This window comes from Coregonus clupeaformis, chromosome 17 (genome assembly GCF_020615455.1).
Source record: "Coregonus clupeaformis isolate EN_2021a chromosome 17, ASM2061545v1, whole genome shotgun sequence".
Taxonomy (NCBI): Eukaryota; Metazoa; Chordata; class Actinopteri; order Salmoniformes; family Salmonidae; genus Coregonus; species Coregonus clupeaformis.
In genome coordinates this window covers 32,599,263-32,615,021 of record NC_059208.1, presented here as the reverse complement: position 1 = coordinate 32,615,021, position 15,759 = coordinate 32,599,263, and the positions used below count along the sequence as shown (strand labels likewise).

Sequence of the window (15,759 nt, the reverse complement as noted above, 5' to 3'; positions counted from 1 at the left end):
TGCATCCAAGCAGTCTTTTTTTCATGGAGTTGCTAACAAGCCAGCCAGCAACATACTGTAAAGTGAAATAGGGATACAAAGGTCTTCTGAAACTTCTCACGATGAGAAACGAGCAGATGGAGCATACTAAACAGCATGTCTGATCTAAAAATTTTAGTTTGTCCCTTCTACTGTATAACTTAATTTACTTGACTCAAGGGAACTTTAAATCGTTTCCTAAACAATAACCCCATGTTGAATTTGGCCTGGCTCTGTTTCAAATAGGCATGTTATCTAATTTGGGCTCACAATTCATTACAGATCTACCATTAACTCTGTTTACTTTGGGATTGGATGTGTGATTTACGGTAACCATTTACCAGTGGCCTGGCCACCGCTGAGTCTAAATTACATACATACTGATTTTTTCTGTCTTGGTTGAGAAACAGCTAAAACAGCAAATATCTCTTCCTCTATTGCCGTTAGACCCATAGTGAAGTGCCCTAAAACTCCCAAGGTGCCCCTATAATTTAATGTAGTATTGTCTTTGTGTTGTTCTTGTCTGTAACGTATGTACTTTGTCATGTATTTTGTATTTTGTGTGGACCCCAGGAAGACTAGCTGCAGCATGTGCAACAGCTAATGGGGATCCTAATAAACTAAACTAAACAATGTCACTGAGGGGTGATGTCACTGCAGTACCTTCTGCTCAGCGGTCCTCTGGGCACAAGCCTTGAGCGGCTCCTTGTCCATGGGCTGTCGCAGACGTGCGACGGTGCGAGTCTCACAGCCCTCCAGCTTCAGACACAGGTCCTTGATCTTGGTCAGGTAGCTCCGGCACTCAGATTCGTCTTGCTCACCTGAACAGAATGGAGCAACCATTATAGGGCTGTGGTCAAAAGTAGTGCACTATGTAGGAAGCAGGGTGCCATTTGGGATGCAACCACAGTAATGGTAGAATAGCAAAGTCAAAATCAAATCAAATCACATTTTATTGGTCGCATACACATGTTTAGCAGATGTTATTGCTGGTGTAGCGAAATGCTTGTGTTCCAACTCCAACAGTGCAGTAATATTTAATGATCCACAACAATACACAAATCTAAAAGTAAAAGAATGGAATTAAGAAATATAGAACTATTTGGACGAGCAATGTCAGAGTCCAGAGTATAAATATATATATATATATATATATATATATATATATATATATACAGTGGGGAAAAAAAGTATTTAGTCAGCCACCAATTGTGCAAGTTCTCCCACTTAAAAAGATGAGAGAGTCCTGTAATTTTCATCATAGGTACACGGCAACTATGACAGACAAAATGAGAATTTTTTTTCCAGAAAATCACATTGTAGGATTTTAATGAATTTATTTGCAAATTATGGTGGAAAATAAGTATTTGGTCAATAACAAAAGTTTCTCAATACTTTGTTATATACGCTTTGTTGGCAATGACACAGGTCAAACGTTTTCTGTAAGTCTTCACAAGGTTTTCACACACTGTTGCTGGTATTTTGGCTCATTCCTCCATGCAGATCTCCTCTAGAGCAGTGATGTTTTGGGGCTGTCGCTGGGCAACACGGACTTTCAACTCCCTCCAAAGATTTTCTATGGTGTTGAGATCTGGAGACTGGCTAGGCCACTCCAGGACCTTGAAATGCTTCTTACGAAGCCACTCCTTCGTTGCCCGGGCAGTGTGTTTGGGATCATTGTCATGCTGAAAGACCCAGCCACGTTTCATCTTCAATGCCCTTGCTGATGGAAGGAGGTTTTCACTCAAAATCTCACGATACATGGCCCCATTCATTCTTTCCTTTACATGGATCAGTCGTCCTGGTCCCTTTGCAGAAAAACAGCCCCAAAGCGTGATGTTTCCACCCCCATGCTTCACAGTAGGTATGGTGATCTTTGGATGCAACTGAGCATTCTTTGTCCTCCAAACACGACGAGTTGAGCTTTTACCAAAAAGTTATATTTTGGTTTCATCTGACCATATGACATTCTCCCAATCCTCTTCTGGATCATCCAAATGCACTCTAGCAAACTTCAGACGGGCCTGGACATCTACTGGCTTAAGCAGGGGGACACGTCTTGCACTGCAGGATTTGAGTCCCTGGCGGCGTAGTGTGTTACTGATGGTAGGCTTTGTTACTTTGGTCCCAGCTCTCTGCAGGTCATTCACTAGGTCCACCCGTGTGGTTCTGGGATTTTTGCTCACCGTTTTTGTGATCATTTTGACCCCACGGGGTGAGATCTTGCGTGGAGCCCCAGATCGAGGGAGATTATCAGTGGTCTTGTATGTCTTCCATTTCCTAATAATTGCTCCCACAGTTGATTTCTTCAAACCAAGCTGCTTACCTATTGCAGATTCAGTCTTCCCAGCCTGGTGCAGGTCTACAATTTTGTTTCTGGTGTCCTTTGACAGCTCTTTGGTCTTGGCCATAGTGGAGTTTGGAGTGTGACTGTTTGAGGTTGTGGACAGGTGTCTTTTATACTGATAACAAGTTCAAACAGGTGCCATTAATACAGGTAACGAGTGGAGGACAGAGGAGCCTCTTAAAGAAGAAGTTACAGGTCTGTGAGAGCCAGAAATCTTGCTTGTTTGTAGGTGACCAAATACTTATTTTCCACCATAATTTGCAAATAAATTCATTAAAAATCCTACAATGTGATTTTCTGGATTTTTTTCCGTAATTTGTCTGTCATAGTTGACGTGTACCTATGATGAAAATTACAGGCCTCTCTCATCTTTTTAAGTGGGAGAACTTGCACAATTGGTGGCTGACTAAATACTTTTTTTCCCCACTGTATATATATATATATATATATATATATATATATATATACTATATAGCTGAAGAATATGTGGATAGAATAGTATAGGTACAGCAATAGTTGAATAGGATGGACTTGACTAGAATACAGTAAATACATATGAAATGGGTAAAACAGTATGTAAACATTATTAAAGTGACCAGTGTTCCATTATTAAAGTGACCAGTGTTACATGTCTATGTACATAGGGCAGCAGCCTCTAAGGTGCAGGATGAGTAACCGGGTGGTAGCCGGCTAGTGCCAGTGACTAAGTACAGGGCACGGTAATGGGTGGAAGCCGGCTAGTGATGGCTATTTAACAGTCTGATGGCCTTGAGATCTATTTAGTTCTTGGTAACTTCGATCATGAATTCATTATTTATGCCCACACAATTAATGTAATTTTCTGGAACTATATGTCTCATGAAATCCATAAAATCACTCAAGCTTTTGCTTAACAACGCATAGTTTCAAAATCAAACTCAATCCACTACCAGCTTCATGCAGGATAGAAATTCAGAATTATTACACATGATTAAGCAACACAATGCATCAACACACGCAAACTCATGCGATTGGACAAGGTGGCTAATGCAATGAACAACGAAGTTAGAGAAAATCTTGGATGGTGATCAATGGTTGAGTGAAGTTGATGGAGTGAAATGAATCATAACTATCAGTGCAGAAATAAAGCTTGGTCAGTAAAACATTTGCTAAATCTGACACTGCAACCAGGATACCTTACCTCCAGTGTAATGTGAATTCAACAGTTAACCACTATTTCTAGACGGATGGGCCTGTGATGAATTTCAACATTTCCAACAACGAATATTGAAATCATGATGTTCATGAACGGAAAATGCAACGACAACTCATAAGGTGTGCAGTGCAACGAAGTTTGCAAAACAAGTGTGCATAACAAAGTGCAACACTGATAAAAAATAACATGGTTGGATGCTACTTCTTGTACTATACAGACCCTCTATCTGCCCAGATGTCCAACACTCACCTTTCTCCACAGAGTGCAGCAGTCCTTCGTAGTGCTGGCTGGCCTTGTTGTAGCCACTCTGCACCTGCATGCGGTCGTCTGCACCAAACAGCTGGGAGTCCTGGCTGTCTCTTAAGAAGTCTTGGTAGTGGAGTTCCAGGTTCCTCAAAGCTAGCCTGTACTCCTCCACCCTCAGGGTCTTAAACTGTAGTGAAAGAAGAACGATCGGGAGGGTGAGCGTGGTTAGGAAGAGTGTTATACTCTCTTTGCCTGAATTCCATTCGAACCCCCCATTCCAGTACCTTTGGAATTGTATAGCTAAGAATAAATCATTCTGTGGGCGTAATTCAATTCTACAACCAAGAGACACCATTTACATTACATTTTAGTCATTTAGCAGACACTCTTATCCAGAGCGACTTACATGAGCAATTAGGGTTAAGTGCCTTGCTTATGGGCACATCAACAGATTTTTCACCTAGTCGGCTCAGGGATTAGAACCAGCAACCTTTCGGTTACTGGCACAACGCTCTTACCCACTAAGCTACCTGCCGCCCCACCCATCTAATAACTAAAACATGTCCTTTATTCTCTGATCTACTGTCTCCAAAAAGTCTATGGGTACATCCCAAATGACACCCTATTCCCTATGTAGTGCACTACCTTTGACCAAGGTGCACTACATAGGGAATAAGGTTCCATTTGAGACACAGCCTGTGTGAAACTATGAGCTCACCATGGTGATGTTCCATGAGGTGATGAGGTGGATGTCTCTCATCAGGTACTGCCAGGACATGAGGCTCTTCATGTCCACGTACAGCATCTGCCACAGGACCAGCAGGTTCTGGTGACTAGCGTCCAGACTGTGGGGGTAGGTTAAAGGTTAGTGAACCATACAGGTGCTGGGGTCAAACGTCTTTACGAGGCATCAAAGGTCTGTCAAAGGTTAAATCAAAGGGCTAAATCAAAGGTTTTAGCCATGCTATTTTAGTCTGGTAGCCAGTCTGTTTCTGCTCTCTTGCCAACTCCTTATGGAATTGTCATGCCAAACATGTTTGGAATGATAATGACAATGGAGTGGGCAAGAGCACAAAAAGATCTGGTACCAGGCTAATGTTGTTAATGGTAAGGCTAAATCAAAGGTTTTTGCCATGTTGTTTTATGGCAAGGAGATGATTGGTCGCCTCACCCTGAGACGCCGCTCACTGCGTCCTTATTGGTGGGAGGAACCAGGAAACAGATGGAGGGCACGGTGGCCTTGCTGCCTTTGGGGTTCTGCACTTTCCACTTGTACGGCTGAGAGTTGTCCAGCAATGCACACTCCTCCCCTCTGTGGACTGTGAGCTGGAAAGAGGTACAAAATGGACGTCCACGTTGTACTGTATCTGACCAGTTCTAATGACAAGCCTTCAAGCTTGACTAATAGATAAATAGATAAATAAAATCAACAGATACTACTGATTTTCTACTTCTAAGTGTCACTCATCTACACTGAGTGTACAAAACATTAGGAACACCCTTTTGCCCTCAGAACAGCCTCAATTTGTCGGGGCATGGACTCTACAAGGTGTCGAACCGGTGCGCCTGGCACCAATTACCACACCCTGTTCAAAGCCACTTAAATATTCTGTCTTGCCCATTCACCCTCTGAATGGCACACATACACAATCCATGTCTCAATGCAAAAAAATTATTCTTTAACCTGTCTCCTCCCCTTCATCTACACTGATTGAAGTGCATTTAACAGGTAACATCAAAAAGAGATCATCGCTTTCACCAGTCACCTGGTCAGTCTGTGTCATGGAAAGAGCAGGTGTTCATAATGTTTTGTACACTCAGTGTATGCTTTGAATAAACACTACATTTCCACTGATTCTGATAGAATGCGCTTATACACTATAAAAACGGATAAGTCCTGGCTGCTCAAAAATTGAGGAAACCGATTACCTCAAAAAAATTAAGTCAAGAAACTTAAATAGCTGAAGTGAGCAGTATTACCTTCATATGAGTAATACAAATGCAGTTTTTTGAATAAGGTATACTTAAATTTAACACCCCCACTAAGCCACGCCTCCAATCATTTCCCGTGTGCCTTGGCTCTTCAATTGAATTGTAGAGTTACCACCCATGACTGTAATTGTTAGTGACAGAGACATGGTTGTTGAATTCGTTCATTTTCAGTCCTGTGGCCTTCACCAAGTGAGTTCCTAGACAAATATTATCATTATAATAAAACCATTACAAATACATAAGGCCTTATACAGTGGCCTGAAACTCATAGTTTACCGGTCACATCAGGCCTGCAAGTAGGGTTGCAAAATTCCACAAACTTTCCCAAAACTTCTAGTAATATTCCAACCAGGATTTCTGGAAAACCTCAGAATTTTACCAGAATTTTACAACCCTAATTGTAAATTACATTATGCTGGCTTGCAAAGTGATGTGTAACTCCAATTGGAATCTAGCCAGAGTTAGGCTACCCAACAGTTGAAATCTGTATTCACCCGCAACCTGTATTCATAATGACTGCTAGGGTTAAGAACAGTGGGAGGAGACGACCTAAGCCATTTAAACTGGAACAACCATTTCAGTAACAGGTACAAAAATGCAATGATTGGATTAGTTTAGTTAAATGTTATTTATCTTTGTGTAGCATAACATTTAATCAATCAATCACTCAATATACATGCAAAAACACAGATCTTTATAAATAATTTTTTTTATCAACCTGCATTAGAGCATGCTGGGAAAAAGTTCATTTGTTATCATATCTTTAAAAAACAGAGTTAGTGTGACTTCTCATTTAGTTTTGAGTCAGTACAACAAACATTTTAAGTAATAATTACTTTTCATTGACTTTGAGTACAACTTACTAGAAGTATTTGAGTTAAAACTGCCTTGGGGTTTACAGTGTACTAAGTAGTAGCCTAAGAGTGTTTGCTCCTCCACTGGAAAGCTGGTCACATGAACATTAATATCTCCTCACCTCCATCTGTTTGAAGTCGCAGACGGCCTGGACAGGCACTTTGCCCTTGACTGGTGTAGCAGGGTTACGTGGCTTCAGCTGGACAATGGTCTTGGCCCTCCGATTCATCCCATCCAAGTGGGTCTTAAACTCTTTCAGTTGCTCCTTCTCATCCTATATAGAAAACACCACATTGTATTGAATAAAACAGACAATGACAGGTGCTGTTGCTTTAGTAATGTCACTGAAGTAGAGTTGCTGAATTTCCTCTTCACTTCTTCAAGTAGAGTAAGTCAACCTACAACTGCGTCCTGTAACAAGTCCTCGAGTCGTGTTACAGTAATGTTACGGTCGCACGTGTATTTCTTCTTCATTGTCTTCTGCATCTTTTTCATCTTCTCCTCTGCCTCTTTCACGTCAGAGAAAAACTACAACGGGTAGAAAAGGAGGAGCACAAACCGTTTTAAAGATAGGATGATGTATTTTAAGAAGTGTTTTTATGCTCATTGGACTATCTGAGGGGGATATATGAGTTGGCATACTTGGAAGTAGGCAGTGTTCTCTTTCAGGTGGGACTCGATGCAACAGCAAAGCTGCAGGATCCAGCTCCACTGGGTCTGCAGGGCTGCAGTGAAGGCCTTTAGTGGAGAGAGAGAGATGGGTGTGAGACAACAATTGGCCTCTTAAAAAAAGAGCTTTAACAAACCACCTATTCTCATGTCCTCTGCTCTAAGACATAAAAGACAAAGTGTTAAATACATACTGTAATACAGGGGTAGGCCACTAGATTTAGCCGCGGGATGATTTTTGTCTGAGCGGATGGTCAAGGGGCCGGAACATAATTATAATAATTTAACCACCGTAAATTGAACACAAGTAATCCCAAAAAGAGATTGTTTTTGAAGATAACATGATAATTTCATACCTTGATTACATTGAGACACAATCACAAATCTTTATTTTTATTCATTGATGAAATACTTGGGAACATATTTCCTCAATTTAAATCATTTTTAGCTGAATTCCTGGTGATATTAAGTATTTTTTCTCACCTCTACAGTCGTCTTGGCAGGGTGTCCCTCCTTCAGCAGTTTATCTCCTTGGACCTGGACACTGTTGACCCTCTTCTCCCTGTGCTCCAGCTCTTTCATCAACCCCTGAAATAAACCAAAGAAAACACTCAGAGTTATGGCAAGAGGGGGGATATTACTAGATATGCAAGTGCATCCCTAATCATAATAAATTAATTACTTTAATGATTTTTTCATTGGCAAGATTAGCCAATTTAGGCATGACATGCCAGCAACAAATGCTGACACTACACATCCAAGTATAACTGATCAAATTATGAAAGACAAGTATTGTAATTTTTAATTCCGTAATTGAGTGTGAAAGAGGTGAAAAACGTATTGTTGTCTATCAACAATGACAAGCCACCGGCGTCTGACAACTTGGATAGAAAATGATTGAGGATAATAGCGGACGATATTGCTACTCCTATTTGCCATATCTTCAATCTAAGCCTACTAGAAAGTGTGTGCCCTCAGGCCTGGAGGGAAGGAAAAGTCATTCTGCTACCCAAGAACAGCAAAGCCCCCTTTACTGGCTCAAATAGCTGACCAATCCGCCTGTTACCAACCCTTAATAAACTTTTGGAAAAAATTGTGTTTGACCATTTACAATGCTATTTTACAGTAAATAAATTGACAACAGACTTTCAGCATGCTTATATGGATGGACATTCAACAATCACGGCACTTACATAAATGACTGATGATTGGCTGAGAGAAATTGATGATCAAAATATTGTGGGAGCTGTTTTGTAAGACTTCAGCGTGGCTTTTGACATTATTGATCATAGCTCTTGCTAGAAAACATATGTGTATGGCTTTACACCCCCTGCTATATTGTAGATAAAGAGTTATCTGTCTTACAGAACACAGAGGGTGTTCTTTAATGGAAGCCTCTCCAAAATAATCCAGGTAGAATCAGGAATTCCCCAGGGCAACTGTCTAGGCCCCTTACTTTTTTCCATTTTTACTAATGACATGCCATTGGCTTTGAGTGAAGCCAGTGTGTCTATGTATGCGGATGACTCAACACTATACACGTCCGCTACTACAGTGAGTGAAATCACTGTAACACTTAACAAAGATCTGCAGTTAGTTTCAGAATGGGTGTCAAGGAATAAGTTAGTCCTAAATATTTCATAAACTAAAAGCATTGTATTTGGGACAAATCATTCACCTCAACTAAATCTTGTAATAAATAATGTGGAAATTCAATAAGTTGAGGGGACTAAACTGCTTGGAGTAACCCTGGATTGTAAACTGTCATAGTCAAAACATGTTGATACAACAGTAGCTAAGCTGGGGAGAAGCCTGTCCATAATAAAGTGCTGCTTTACCTTCTTAACAACACTATCAACAAGGCAGGTCCTACAGGCCCTAGTTTTGTTGCACCTGGACTACTGTTCAATCGTGTGGTCAGGTGCCACAAAGAGGCCCTTAAATGTACACAGAGAGCTAACGTGGCTCAAAGTGGAGGAGAGATTGACTTCATCACTACTTGTTTTTGTAAGAAGTGTTGACATGCTGAATGCACTAAGGTGTCTGTTTAAACTACTAGCACACAGCTCGGACACCCATGCATACCCCACAAGACATGCCTCCAGAGGTCTCTTCACAATCCCCAAGTCAAGAACAGACTATGGGAGGCGCACAGTACTATATAGAGCCATGACTACATGGAATTCTATTCCACATCAGGTAACTGATGCAAGCAGTATAATTAGATTTAAAAAACTGATAAAAATACACCTTATTGAACAGCGGGGACTGTGAAGAGATACACACAAACAGGAACAGACACACGCATATGCACACACACGCTAGCGCACGCATTCTACACACACTTACATTGTAATATTGTTGTATGGTGGTATTATAAATGTTTGTATTGTAGATATGTAGTGTAATAATGTTATATGATGTACTGTTTTATCTTTTGTTTTATGTGTGATGTAATTGCCTTAATGTGTTTGGACCCCAGGAAGAGTAGCTGCTGCCTTGGATGCAGCTAATGGGGATACTTAATAAATACAAATACAAAAAATTATAATTAAACAGAATCTGATCACAAGCTAATTAAAGATGGCAGTACTACTGTTCTGTACAGTGCAATAACTTTTTACTTTACCCTACAAGATACCGTCCTATGCCTAACTCTCTTCGTATTTAACTGAGGTTGAACTTTCCAGCTATGGTGAGGATGAGAACAGCCATACCGAGTAGTTGTCTTTCTTGGTGGTCATGTTGGTGTTCCGTTCACTCCAGTCATAGTTAACTTCCTCCTCTTCCTTTTCATTCAGCCACATCAACTCCTTGGTGGCTGCAGTGACAAAGGCATGAAGCCCGTCCAGGCTGCGCAGACGAGCCTTGGAAGAACTCTGAGGAGAAAATAATATAAATGAGATTGGAGAAGACCCATTTGATAAATGGCAGATAGTTGAAAAGTTGTTGTTGTACGTTAATATCTTGAGTCTAGAACATACCAGAAGCTTGCCATAATGCAACTCCAGCTTGGATAAGTTGTCTCTGTAGGCACCTTTGCTGACAGGGGAGAGCTGACTCTGAAGGGGAATAGAAAAAGAGACTAAAGATTAGAGAAGAAGCAGGGTTAAATAAAGAAGCAGTCAGACTACATTTTGGCATTAACCAAAGAGGATCAATGATGGTATGACTGAATCAGTCCAATTCCAATCCCATCCCAGGTAGGTTTTCCCAATGTACCTCGTCTGCTTTTGCCCTGCCGATCTTAGCATGGAACTCCTCCACTGACTGGTGCAGGCCACGGTGGCTGCCCAGCTGGGACTCCACGGAGGGCAGGTCCGAGCCCCATTCCCCCCGGTCCACCCGCCTCTGGTTCTCCTCCACCCAGGCCAGCAGGTCCTGGATGTAGCGCAGGGTCACCTCGTCCAGCTCGGGACGCACCCTCATGGGGGCCTGCTGGAGGGTCTGCATCTGGGACATGGGTATCTGGGTGGTGGTTACCCCGGACTTCAGGCGCAGATTGTACTCACTGCGCAGGTTCACCAGCCGCTCGTGGAGACGGTACACTCTAGAGGTAAAACAGCAGGAACAATGATGACTCGTTCAATAACAACAAAACAGGTATTTCAATCAATTGGATTGAACAAGTTGTCATAAATATGTAAAGACATAGTAATAATATAATAGTTACAATACAGTAAGGGCTAAGGTGTCATCCCGTGTCGCAAAAGGCCTCACAATAATACAGTAATGCTCTGAGTGAATGACAGTAATGCAGTGGTTGTTCTGACCTGCGGTACATCTGTTCAGCTTGTAGGTGGCGTCCATCCTTCAGCAACTGCACGTCATTGAAGAGGTACCGGATCATGCCCTCGGCCTTGTCCAGGTCTGTCTCTACCTCTGCTGTGTGCATAGCAGGCTTTCCTGAGCTCAGCAAACGGACATCCTAGAAGATAGATACAGTCTAAACACCATGACACCATGTGTTCCATCTTGAATACAGCATCAGTAGACATCAGTCCATCAGACATCAGGCCTGAGAATGCTTTTGAACATCAGAACACATCCAGTCTCGCATAACTGAGGGGTATTAATTCACTGTATCATTGACTAGACTCAGTCTAGCATGGGTTTGTAGTGACAAATCTGTTGGGCCACAGACTGTACATTATACAGTCTATATTGGCTAGTGACTGTCTGCCCCGACAGGGTGTGAGACTCACCGTCTGTAGCAGGCCCTCAACCTGGTTGAGCTGCTCCTCACACACCCCAGACTCCATCTGGACCTTACTGACAATCCTCTGCAGCCGCTCCAGCCTGAGGGTCAAAGGTCAACACATCAGTTGAGACATGTTCCACAGTCTATCATAACTCAGCTCTTAGGCTGAGGTATCGTCTAATGAGGTAACGAGATAACTCAATGATGGTACTGTAAATCATGACTGGCAATACTCTCCTCAAAGACAACACTGGCCCCTTGGCCAGATCCCTTGTGAAATAAGTATTTTGACATCAATGGGACAACCTTGTTGAATAAAGATACAATAATACATTTTTCAAACCCGGCCAAAGAGTAACCCTCGCTTAATGGCGCATGTATGTCTCCATCTCAGAAACGTTATGCAGGCACGGTAAAACACTCACTCCTTCTCGATCTTCTTGCGAAGTAAATACTCTAAACCATAGCTCTGACTGGCAAAGGCAATGATGGATTCACAGACAGCTTGTCCTCCCCAGTAGCTATGATGACTGTCCACAGGATGTTGTAATGTGATAAGGTCTTGAGTGGTTAGCTGTGCCGTGACTCACAGCCCACAGTAGCTTCCCCGGCCGCTGCCCTGACTGCTTACGTTAAGACTGGAAGTCTTGTGATGAGAGACCAACTCTTACCAGAAACGACATACACCCTGCTTGTGATTTGGAAAGGATTGTCCGATAATAACTTGCAAGGAGACAACTAATCACATTATTGAAAGGTTTTGAACTCTTTGCCATGGAAACGGCAGTGTCTGGATCTTTCAATGATTCATTGTGGGGTTGTCCAGCTATCTTTATCTCACAATGTCTTCTCACATCCACCAAACTGGTTATAATCCACATAGTTACAGCTGTCACGTCTCCTCCCGTTGCTCCCCTCCGGTGCTCTGATTCGCCGGTCTACTGAGCCACCGGTCTGAGCGCACCACCTCGGCAATACCGGAATGGAAACCCAGCGCACCCTAATCACCTCCAGCGCACCTGCACCTCATCATCTCATCACCACCCCTATATAGCCCTGGACTGTTCAGTGTTGTGTTGTCGTCGTGTACTCGCTCTTTGTTGTTCTCTTGCTCAGTGTTAAGTAAACCTTTACATACAGTGGGGGAAAAAAGTATTTAGTCAGCCACCAATTGTGCAAGTTCTCCCACTTAAAAAGATGAGAGAGGCCTGTAATTTTCATCATAGGTACACGTCAACTATGGCAGACAAATTGAGGAAAAAAAATCCAGAAAATCACATTGTAGGATTTTTAATGAATTTATTTGCAAATTATGGTGGAAAATAAGTATTTGGTCACCTACAAACAAGCAAGATTTCTGGCTCTCACAGACCTGTAACTTCTTCTTTAAGAGGCTCCCCTGTCCTCCACTCGTTACCTGTATTAATGGCACCTGTTTGAACTTGTTATCAGTATAAAAGACACCTGTCCACAACCTCAAACAGTCACACTCCAAACTCCACTATGGCCAAGACCAAAGAGCTGTCAAAGGACACCAGAAACAAAATTTTAGACCTGCACCAGGCTGGGAAGACTGAATCTGCAATAGGTAAGCAGCTTAGTTTGAAGAAATCAACTGTGGGAGCAATTATTAGGAAATGGAAGACATACAAGACCACTGATAATCTCCCTCGATCTGGGGCTCCACGCAAGAGCTCACCCCGTGGGGTCAAAATTATCACAAGAACGGTGAGCAAAAATCCCAGAACCACACGGGGGGACCTAGTGAATGACCTGCAGAGAGCTGGGACCAAAGTAACAAAGCCTACCATCAGTAACACACTACGCCGCCAGGGACTCAAATCCTGTAGTGCCAGACGTGTCCCCCTGCTTAAGCCAGTACATGTCCTGGCCCGTCTGAAGTTTGCTAGAGTGCATTTGGATGATCCAGAAGAGGATTGGGAGAATGTCATATGGTCAGATGAAACCACAATAGAACTTTTTGGTAAAAACTCAACTCGTCGTGTTTGGAGGACAAAGAATGCTGAGTTGCATCCAAAGAACACCATACCTACTGTGAAGCATGGAGGTGGAAACATCATGCTTTGGGACTGTTTTTCTGCAAAGGGACCAGGACGACTGATCCGTGTAAAGGAAAGAATGAATGGGGCCATGTATCGTGAGATTTTGAGTGAAAATTACCTTTAATCAGCAAGGGCATTGAAGATGAAATGTGGCTGGGTCTTTCAGCATGACAATGATCCCAAACACACCGCCCGGGCAACGAAGGAGTGGCTTCGTAAGAAGCATTTCAAGGTCCTGGAGTGGCCTAGCCAGTCTCCAGATCTCAACCCCATAGAAAATCTTTGGAGGGAGTTGAAAGTCCGTGTTGCCCAGCGACAGCCCCAAAACATCACTGCTCTAGAGGAGATCTGCATTGAGGAATGGGCCAAAATACCAGCAACAGTGTGTGAAAACCTTGTGAAGACTTACAGAAAACGTTTGACCTGTGTCATTGCCAACAAAGGGTATATAACAAAGTATTGAGAAACTTCTGTTATTGACCAAATACTTATTTTCCACCATAATTTGCAAATAAATTCATAAAAAATCCTACAATGTGATTTTCTGGATTTTTTCCCCTCATTTTGTCTTTCATAGTTGACGTGTACCTATGATAAAAATTACAGGCCTCTCTCATCTTTTTAAGTGGGAGAACTTGCACAATTGGTGGCTGACTAAATACTTTTTTTCCCCACTGTAGTTGATTCCTGCGTCTGTGTCCTGCCTCTTCGTATCCTCAGTACTCGTCACAGAATCACACACCAATCACGAAGATGGATGCAGCAGGTAATCCTCCTGAAGTTTCCCAGCGCCTCTACCAGCACCAGCAGCAGATTGCCCAGCTGAACGCCGCCATTCAGGAGGTGCTCCAAACGCTGCATAAACTGACCATCGCTCCGGTTCTACCTCAGGGAGCGGCGAGTGCACCCAGTCCACCTCCTCCCCTGCTATCACCGACGTCTGAAGGACCCATCGCCCTGCCGGAGTGCTATGACGGGAAAACAACGAAATGTAGAGGCTTCCTGCTACAGGTTTCACTGTATCTGGCGAGTCAGGATAGCGCTGGTGATTTCGCTACTGAAGGGAAAGGCGCTGGATTGGGCCACGGCAGTCTGGGAAGGAGGTGAGGCCACGGCGCTTCCCTACTCCACCTTTTTCACTCGGTTCAGGGTGGTGTTCAATCATCCCACGGAGAGAAAGGACGGGGGTGAGCGTCTCCTCTGGCTACAACAGGGAGAGGGGGCCGCGTTTGAGTAAGCCCTAAGCTTTCGCACGGTGGCGGCATCTTCCGGCTGGAATGAGCGTGCTCTGCGCATGGCCTTCAGGAGAGGCTTACGGGAGGACATCACGATGGAACTCGCATGTTGGGACGATGAGATGGACCTTGATACCCTCATCGCCACGTCCACTTGTCTTGACGACATGTTGAGAGACCGACAGCATTCCCAACACCTCCTGGAGCCTCGACGCTACCCCATCGGAGCTATGGAAGCCACCCTGCTTCCGAGTCCTCACCCATGGAGGTGGGCAGCACCCCCTACACCACCACGGACCACAGATCTCCTGGTGGTTCGCTATCTAGGCGGTATGACTCCCGTCGCCGCTCCGTGAGTGTTCTGTCATCAACTGTCACCAAACCATTGTTTTTAGTTCCCCTAACTGTGAATGGTTCTTCCTTCTCTTCGCTTTCCACGGCAATTATAGTTTCCGGATCAGCAGGGAACCTTATAGATGGGGATCTGGTCTCTGAATGGGGGTTGTCCATCATGCCACTGCCTTCTCCGCTACACATCACCTCGCTGGCCAATAAACCACTTGGATCAGGCACCATTACGCACGTCACTCTCCCCAACACATCACCATTCCCACACTACCGGAGCACCACGAGGAGCTGTCCTTCCACATCGTCACGTCACCCCTTCACCGGATTGTCTTGGGATTGCCCTGGCTCAGACTACACAACCCCACCATCAATTGGATCACCAAGAGGATCACAGCCTGGTCCCCCTAATGCCGGAGGACCTGCCTGCCGGTGGTTTGTTGTTCCACGTCAGTGGAGAGTCCGGAGTCCGCCCTCCAGCCCAACATTCTATGTGAGTACGCAGATCTCTCCGATGTCTTCTCTGCCTCCAAGGCTAAGTGTCTCCCTCCTCACAGGCCCTGGGACTGCGCCATTGACCTGCTGGAGGGACA

At 43.6% G+C, this 15,759-nt stretch overlaps 1 protein-coding gene across 2 annotated transcripts in view; it reads right to left on the bottom strand.

Annotated features, from left to right (window-relative positions):
- The window catches only part of LOC121586262 (plectin), a 64,385-nt gene that overhangs the window by 17,441 nt on the left and 31,185 nt on the right, over positions 1-15,759 (bottom strand). For both annotated transcript variants that reach the window (XM_041902820.2, XM_041902821.2), the window contains 13 exons: positions 11,528-11,621; positions 11,096-11,250; positions 10,545-10,872; positions 10,307-10,384; positions 10,040-10,201; positions 7,806-7,910; positions 7,296-7,391; positions 7,056-7,181; positions 6,775-6,927; positions 4,978-5,132; positions 4,525-4,651; positions 3,810-3,993; positions 682-839 (listed from right to left, as the gene is read on the bottom strand). In XM_041902820.2, the coding sequence (XP_041758754.1) occupies positions 682-839; positions 3,810-3,993; positions 4,525-4,651; positions 4,978-5,132; positions 6,775-6,927; positions 7,056-7,181; positions 7,296-7,391; positions 7,806-7,910; positions 10,040-10,201; positions 10,307-10,384; positions 10,545-10,872; positions 11,096-11,250; positions 11,528-11,621 (1,921 nt within the window). The remainder of the gene's footprint in view (positions 1-681; positions 840-3,809; positions 3,994-4,524; positions 4,652-4,977; positions 5,133-6,774; positions 6,928-7,055; positions 7,182-7,295; positions 7,392-7,805; positions 7,911-10,039; positions 10,202-10,306; positions 10,385-10,544; positions 10,873-11,095; positions 11,251-11,527; positions 11,622-15,759) is intronic.